Raw genomic sequence first — 8,214 nt, 5'->3', positions numbered from 1 at the left:
TTTGGTTCCACGGAGCCAAAAGTTCTCGGAAGTGTCTGCGAGTGACTGGAAGGACCCTATAAAACCAACTCGTGTCTCCAGTGGGCCGAGTGTCGGCTGCTTGAAATATCGCCGCAATGCGTGCGTGCGTAATGACGCGAGCCAAGTTAAGTCCCGTCTGCGCTCTGGAGCACCATAAATATTTCAAAGTGCAACCATTCTTCAGTTTTTAATTCTGCGCATTTTTTTTTTGGTGTGTGTGTGTTTGGGTGGCTGAATGTGTGTGTGGGTGTGGGTGGGGGGGGGGGGGGGGGGGGGGGGGGGGCTCATATTGCAGCGTCTTGGACGAAACCGCAGCATACAGCTCACCCAGCAAACCGATCCAGATGTTTCACGTAAGCGCCCCCCTTCCAAAAAAAATTCCCATTCCAGCTGTTTGCGCTTATATTTCCACTCCAGGCTCTTCAGGGCAGGTACTCTTACAGGACAGACATGAATGAATTGCTGACGCGCATGCTCTTTTGTCCATGTAAACACCTTTAATAGACAGTATGTCGACAGTATGTGGTAGCTTCTTGCGTAACCTGGCATGACCTTCTGTCCTAAGTTTGGAGAGCAGTCAGCGTCAAATCTCATGCGCCACTGAGACTTGACCAAACACTGTGCGCGCCTTGGGGAGGTTCACCCGCCCCCTCACAGACGCACTAATTGGACGGACTATTTTTTTTTCTTTTCTTTTTTGTAACCAGCAGTCTTTTCTTAGATCTAACACCCCCACATGCAGGTCCCTTTCTACTCCGTCTGAAAACGACTTCAGGTATCTTGAGAACCTTGGGAGACTTTACAAAAAAAAAAGGAAAGAAATTGCGCGTCAGAATGGCACTCCTGCTGCTCATCCTCGTCTCTTTGTGCTGTGTGACCCGCAGTCAAGGTAAGTCACCTTTGTTTGGAGTGAATTCGGCTCATATTACATCTAATGTAACCAGAAATAAAATAATAAACAATATTCCTGTTTGGAGCGACCCCTTTTTTTTGCTTTATTTTTGCGCATGCATTTGCACTTGCCCTCAAAACTTCTTCTAGTTTTAGATTAAAATATATGATTTTTTTAAAACACATTACTCAGCACTTTTTTTTTTTAAAGCACCCAAATCAATACCGAGCACTGAAAAATGAACATGTTCATGTTCTTATTTATATTGATATGATCTTTACCTTAATATTAAACCATATCATCTTTTAGTCATCTGTAACCCAAATAGAACTGTAACCGTACTATCACGCATGTGTTCCCTAAAAAGATTTTAAAAGACAAGAGTTTCCTCTCCCAGCTGGTTAATATAATTAATGGATAGCATTACATTTTAAATTAGAGAGGTCTGGAAACCTCTACATGAGCCTCGTAATTGCACAATGCTGGAACTTTTTCGCCGCTTAAAACCCCAACAGTGATTTATCTATTTGTTTATTATAGGTTTAGTACCAAAAATCCGCACTGGCTACCGATCATGTCTGAAACTATACACACTATATATCATTCTGATGTTTAAAACCTGAAAAAAAAAGAGATATTGGAAACTTAAAGATGCCAAAATTGAGACACAGGAGCCAATCTGATTTCAACCTTTGATCTAATCTACTTGAGTCTAAACATCAATGTGAATCATCAGGCTTTGAAAGTGAGACGTCCATTCTTTCGTCATCAATGTTTTTGTTTAGAAATGAACAATAATATTTGGGACTTTCCTATTCAAGGACATCATCTGTCCTCACACGAATGGGTGACGGACTTCAATTCATCAGGCGCATGCAGTTTTACGTCAGGTCTTAATCAATGCTGTAAACGAAACACAGGAGGCTTTATCTAGCACCCCTATCATGTACCGCTTTATCTAGGTCTATCCCTTCTATATCATGTGTTCTTTGATCATTCGGAGAACCCATACAGAGTCCTGGGCTCTTGTGGAGCAAGACTCATTAAGCCTGCTGTGTGTTTTTGTGTTCCGTGTTAAAGTGCCAGTGTGTTCCAAGACGTGATCCAGGGTTTAAGAGAAGACGACAATGCATTAGGGAGTTCTACGAGAGCCGTTGTAGCTTGGTGAAATGCCCAGACTGACAAAACAACAGATATATATATATATATATATATATATATATATATATATATATATATATATATATATATATATATACATTTTTTTTTACAACTTTGTAACTGAACGCAAGTGTGAATTGTTGTAAGAGGTAAAGAGGAATCGGTTTTTGACAGGCTGAGTAACGAAGGCTTAGTAGAAAGTGGGGTTTTAATACTTTTATCAGCTGAAGGAAAGAACAAGCTCACTCAGTTACTCTATTGTTTTGCAGCAGCCAGAATTGTCCTTTGTATATCTTCTGTATTGAGCAATCCCTTTCTCTCGATATCTGCTTTTTTTTTGAGTACTCTAAATTGTTTTTTCTGGGTGACCTGCCAGTTTTTGGAGGCTTAAAATACACAATGGATACTTAAAATACACTGGCAAACCAAAAGAACGTACTAATTCTATGAAGAAAGGATTAACCAAAGTTCTGGAAAAGCTAGGACTTGTTTGTACCTCAACCGTGTTGTGCAAATATTTCGTTGAGCTAACCTGGGAAAAAAAAACAAGTTGCATTCGTTCTCTATTTAAAAGGATCATCGTGCATAAAACCAGCTTGGCAATGAGCTGCCTGCTAAAGCCAGAATAAAAGCGAGGCCAAATGACTCGAATGCCAAAGGTATTTGGTGTTTGGCTGATCAAGGAAACCGCAGGGAAATGAATATATTTGTCCAAATGACAAGACCAGACCTTGTTTAGATATTTTAATCTTTAATGTAGCAGAACGGACAGTGCATTGTTGACCGCCCACACAATCAATACGTCTTTAATTTATTTTTACGTTTAACAGCATGTGAGGGATTGGAGATATAAATAGACAAGAATAAGTCACAATATACTAACTGACACAGAAGCACAGCCACAAAACTAATAAGAAAATATTTGGAAACATTAGGGACTGGGGAATGAATTAGTTGCACATTGAGGGAAAATCATTTGTGAAATCTTTTAGACACATTCCAAACTAATAAAAACAATATGAGAAAAATGCTTCATAACAACCCAAGTTGACATTAGGTGAGTTAAGACTGTCCTGCAACACAAGACATCATGCACAAACCCAAGGGTCATTCTGCAGAGTGAAGATAGCATTATTTACTTAGATTCAGCCTATATATTTAAGCATTTGGTCCCTGAGTTTCACATGGAAATCAGCCACCTAGACACAATTCACCGTGCCCCGATCATCTAGCACAAGAACCACAGATTATATGATATGTAATACTTCTGAAATCCTTTATACCGGGCAAGTCGTGGCAAATCCGGTCCAGTGGATCTACAGTGGTCCAAAGAAAATCTGCTTTTTGTTTGCATAACTTAAAGCTGAGTACCTGTCTGTTCCACAGAGACCACAGATCGAATCTCGCTGGATGACTGCTGTAAGGATGGTAAAGAGAAAGCAACAGAATCCCAGGACTGCACACGCATCCCTCTCATTTCTGAATCTACCACCTGCAGGTTCGAATGGGTTTTGTTCTCTTTTTAGACAATAGCATGCATGTCTATACCATGGCTAATCATTTCTATTAAAATAGAGGTTCTTAATGCAGTGTTATATTTGAGAGTATATGATCATGTGTATTGATAGCCAGGACAATGTCGCTGTCTTTCTCCCAGATCTCTGCTTAGTCACTTTACATAGTAAACCACATACTGGTCCTGTGCTGTAAGCACTCAGTAGGATTTGGCAGTGCTGCATGTCCGGTGGTTTGAAAAAATAAATTAAAATCCATCCTCATAGGTTGTTCTACATTCATCATCTGTTGAGCAATGCTTGCGCAGTAATATTTGGGAAACTAAATGGAAATACAATTACGGCAATGAATCCATTTATTGCATTTCATTATGTAGCCTTCTGGGAATTGCATAATCATAAAAGCAGTCTTCGGTGATTCTTGTCGAAGGCTTCTTCTTCTGAACTCTAGATGTATCGTGGGATCGGCAGCAAGACGAACAGCAGTGCAACTAGGAGACGTTCTGCCAAATATTCAGCTCGTTTCCAAACCAAAAGGGTTACTCTGTCTGGCCTTTCAGAAGGCAAATGCGTTTGTTTTGGCAACCTAGTGAATCAAGAATTTGTTCAAATTTGAGAGTGTGAGAAGGGAGATGGGGTTTTGGGTTTGGGGGTGGTTAAGGGGGTATTTCCAAATTCAGGAAATTCCACTGAGGTGAAAAAATTGAGAAGTGATGGAGAAACACAGGGAGCAATAACAGGCAGGAATCTGCGGATTATTTCAGACATAAAAAAAAATAAATAAATAAATAAAACATCCAGGAAAGTGTCTGTGTCCTTAAAAGGCACTATAACAGTGAATGATGGGGGAAGTGCAAATGATGTAAGACAATTACACTTTTCTTTTTTTTTTTTTACACTGTAATAAGTGTAAATTAGTGTGTGTGTGTGTGTGTGTGTGTGTGTGTGTGTGTGTGTGCATATATATATATATATATATATAACTTGCTGATAACTGATTAGTCAACTGATTAATTTATGCATCTTTAATTAATAATTATAATAATAATTAATAATGTTTTTAAATTGGATACCGGAAATAAAAGCAAAAAAACACTCATATAAAATACTACTGAACTTTATTTTACTTTATTTAACATAAAACATGAAAATATGCTAAATGAAATCAATATGAACATATTAATTAACAAATATAATTATATTATTAATAAATGATAAATATAAAATAGCGCTCTCTGTGCAGCGTGCAGTCTTATTTGTAAAACCAATCATCATGTTGTCAGTGAGTCGCCTCTAGAGGTCGCTCACGTAATGACATCGGACTGGAACCTGGAAAAAATATCTGTATGGATTTTTTTTGATTGCCGATAGGTCCAGCAATCGTTTATAACTGCTAATTAACCGGGTGACCTTTAATATATAAAATTACTTTAAATAATATAATTAATTCTATAATTATAGATTAATGCTATAATTTAAATGGTGCATGCTCACCATTCCTGGGCCAACTCAAAGAAAATGCACAGTTATATCAAATGATCCATTGTTTGAAAGTGTATTGTAGGGTATTGTAGAAGTGATGATATTAATGATATAATTGTCAGTCACTCTGGATAAGGGCATCTGCCAAATGCTGGAAATTTAAACGGTTCCACTTTTTCAAACAGCACTTTCAAAAGGTATACTGAAAGGAGTGAATAATTAAAGGCGTTTGCTGGCTCATAATGAAGCAGCACAATTCTTACATTTACATCATTCGGCAGTAGCCCTTATCGAGAGCCATATTTATGACATTTATCTCATTTATACAATTGAGCAGTTGAAGGTTAAGGGCCTTGTTTAGGGGCCCAGGAGTGGCAACTTGGTGTGGCTGGGATTTTAACTCATGACTTTCAGATCCAAAGTCCAATGCCTTAAACACAAAGCTATCACGTCCCTAGCACACATTTTTACATCACCACATAAACAGCATCTGTTTTTTTAATATATAAATATTTTATTAGATTTTATAATCATATTATAGTGATATTATATATTTTTTTATATTAACATTATTTCTACAGAATAGCCCAAGAACAGTGTTGTGCATCAGTGCTGGAGGATATCACTTGTAACAATGGTATCACTATGGCCAAACTGGGCAGCTGTGATGATCTGCTATCTGGAAACACCTGTGAGACTAAGACAGCTAAGGTACTAAATGAGATTTTTTTTTTCCATGTGTCTTCTTTCTCAGACTTTCTCAGACAGAAGCATGAGTAGCTTTGTCAAATTGGAATGCATCATTCTATTTTTTTAATCCTCCAATTTTGTACTTGACAATTGGTGGGGAAAAAAACGCATGCCTGAAGGCCATTAAATGTTCAGCAGGTGCCGGGTTTTCAGAATATTTATTTAAATCTGTCAGCCTGCTTTCAACAGTTGTCACCAGGCCAATAAACTCCTGTCAGGAGTAATGTGTTAAGACATTAAGTGATTAATAACTAACATTCTACTATTACAGGGTGTGTTTTTAATGGACTCAGCTGGTAGTGAAAGATGAGTGCTTTTTATTGCAGTTGTCCTTTGCTTAACCCTGACATTTTATTTTCATAGCGATGACTGACTGCGGAATCTGTTTCAGTTTGTGTTTTAGATCTTAAAAAAGTGGCTTTTCCAGGTTATTAGAGAGGGAGGGGAGAGTCATTGGGGGGTCATTAGGAATCTCTCCTAAGGCACCAAAAAGGCTAAACACAGCTCCGATGTGAACGTCCTACAGCAGAGGTGCCCAGAAGTTTTAATGCAAAAGGGCCAAAAATCAAACTCGGTTAAGGCCTGTGGGATGAAAGCAAATGTTGCATGAAAGCTGAACAATGTTTTGGTTAGGGAGGCGAGATTGAGATGGTTTGGACATGTGCAGAGGAGGGACATGGGATATATCGGGTAGGAGAATTCTGAGGATGGAGCCACCAGGAGAGAGGAAAAGAGGAAGGCTAAAGAGGAGGTTTATGGATGTGGTGAGGGAAGAATGCGGGTGGTTGGGTGGTTGGTGAGGCAGATGTAGACGACAGGGGGTATGGAGAAGGATGATCCGCTGTGGCGACCCCTAATGGGAGAAGCCGAAGGAAGAAGAAGAAGAAGAAGAAGATGAATATTTGAATATTGAATATTGGCACAAAACCTGGGGCAATATCACCAGACAAAAAAAATCCCCCGGCGAGTTCTACCCGGCATTTTTAAAGCTCATCGCGTGCTCTTTTCCGCAGGTGTGTTGCGAGTGCTGTTTACTCGGTCGGGAGGCTCAGAAGCAGGGTCTGACTTGTGACTTAAATCTCAGCTCCCAGTGTGGCTCTGTGTTTCAGTCCTGCTGTAATTCACCAGAGAGTAAAGACAACTCTTCAGGTTAGCATAGACTGCACTGCACTGCACTCACACACTTACATTTATGGCATTTGGCAGAGGCCCTTATCCAGAGCGATTTATATTTATCTCATTCACACACCTGAGCAGCTATGTGGTTAAGGGCTTTACTCGTGGGTTTTAAATTCATGACCTTTTAAACCAAAATACAATGCATTAACCAATTAGCTACAATTTCGTAAAATACAGTATAGATAGATAGATAGATAGATAGATAGATAGATAGATAGATAGATAGATAGATAGATAGATAGATAGATAGAGTATTATAGAATTGATAGAATCTGCATTTTATAGAGCATATAGAATAAGCTAAGTGCTAACTCATTGGTCAAGTCTTGATCAGAAGGTTCTGAGTTCAAATCCATGCCCATTTAAGCTTCTCCTCCTTGGCATTTGTGCAAGGCTCTTAACTCTCAACTGCTCAGGTGTATAAATAAGGAATAATTATAAATTGCTCTGGATTACACCGTCTGCCCAATGCTGTAAATTCAGAACATTTGATGGTCCACTTTTACTTCATTGTTTTTGCAGCATTGTGACCTAAAGTCTGAAATATCTGCTCTAGTTAGCCATTTAAAATAAGTAATAAAAATGCAATACATTTTGTAAATGTCCTTAAAAGTAGCCTTAGTTGATAGATAATCCAAAAATTGGTGATGGTCTGATTTGTAGAGATGCAGCTTCACTTCCACACTAACCTGCGCTCTATCTGTAAGGATTCTGCTACCCTCTAGTGGGCTGGCATCAGTATGCACTATACATGAGGTTTATTATGAATTTTTTAAATTAAAACAATGTTTCACTCTGGGAGATCTCCCTGTTTAGCATATTCAAAGGTATGTTCATGTTGATCTGTGTACTTATATATCTAGAAGTCAGTGGAATTGGTGATCAGCAATCAACCCAGAGTGAACAATGCAAAGGTACAGTATGTCTAAAACTCTCTGGAACAGTCATGATGCTATTCTTCTTCTTCTTTCCGGTGCTTTCATTAGGGTTCCGCTGTCTACATGACACTCTGTCCTCTACATCTGCTTCCTTTAAATGAACTACCTGCATGTCCTTCCTCAACACATCCATAAACCTTCTCCTTGGTCTTCTTCTTTTCCTCCTTCCTGGTGTCTCCATCCTTAACATTCTCCTACCGATATACCCCATGTCCGTCCTCTGCACATGTCCAAACCATCTCAATCTCCCTCTAATAAACTTGTTTCTAATCCTGTC

At 38.8% G+C, this 8,214-nt stretch overlaps 1 protein-coding gene across 3 annotated transcripts in view; it reads left to right on the top strand.

Moving 5' to 3' along the window:
- The first annotated feature begins 337 nt into the window (after positions 1 to 337).
- Positions 338 to 8,214, top strand: part of fbln1 (fibulin 1) — a 39,310-nt gene continuing 31,433 nt past the window's right edge. The window contains exons 1-5 of one of the 3 annotated variants that reach the window (XM_083546317.1): positions 338 to 910; positions 3,461 to 3,572; positions 5,652 to 5,781; positions 6,834 to 6,969; positions 7,863 to 7,913. In XM_083546317.1, coding sequence (XP_083402443.1) covers positions 856 to 910; positions 3,461 to 3,572; positions 5,652 to 5,781; positions 6,834 to 6,969; positions 7,863 to 7,913 — 484 coding nt within the window. In that variant the 5' untranslated portion in view covers positions 338 to 855. The remainder of the gene's footprint in view (positions 911 to 3,460; positions 3,573 to 5,651; positions 5,782 to 6,833; positions 6,970 to 7,862; positions 7,914 to 8,214) is intronic. The other 2 variants (XM_083546315.1, XM_083546316.1) reach the window with 2 other exon arrangements.

This window comes from Silurus aristotelis, assembly GCF_946808225.1.
Source record: "Silurus aristotelis genome assembly, chromosome: 7".
In the NCBI taxonomy this organism is placed as follows: Eukaryota; Metazoa; Chordata; class Actinopteri; order Siluriformes; family Siluridae; genus Silurus; species Silurus aristotelis.
Note: the sequence above shows the minus strand (reverse complement) of the source record. Positions and strands in the feature narration are given on the sequence as shown.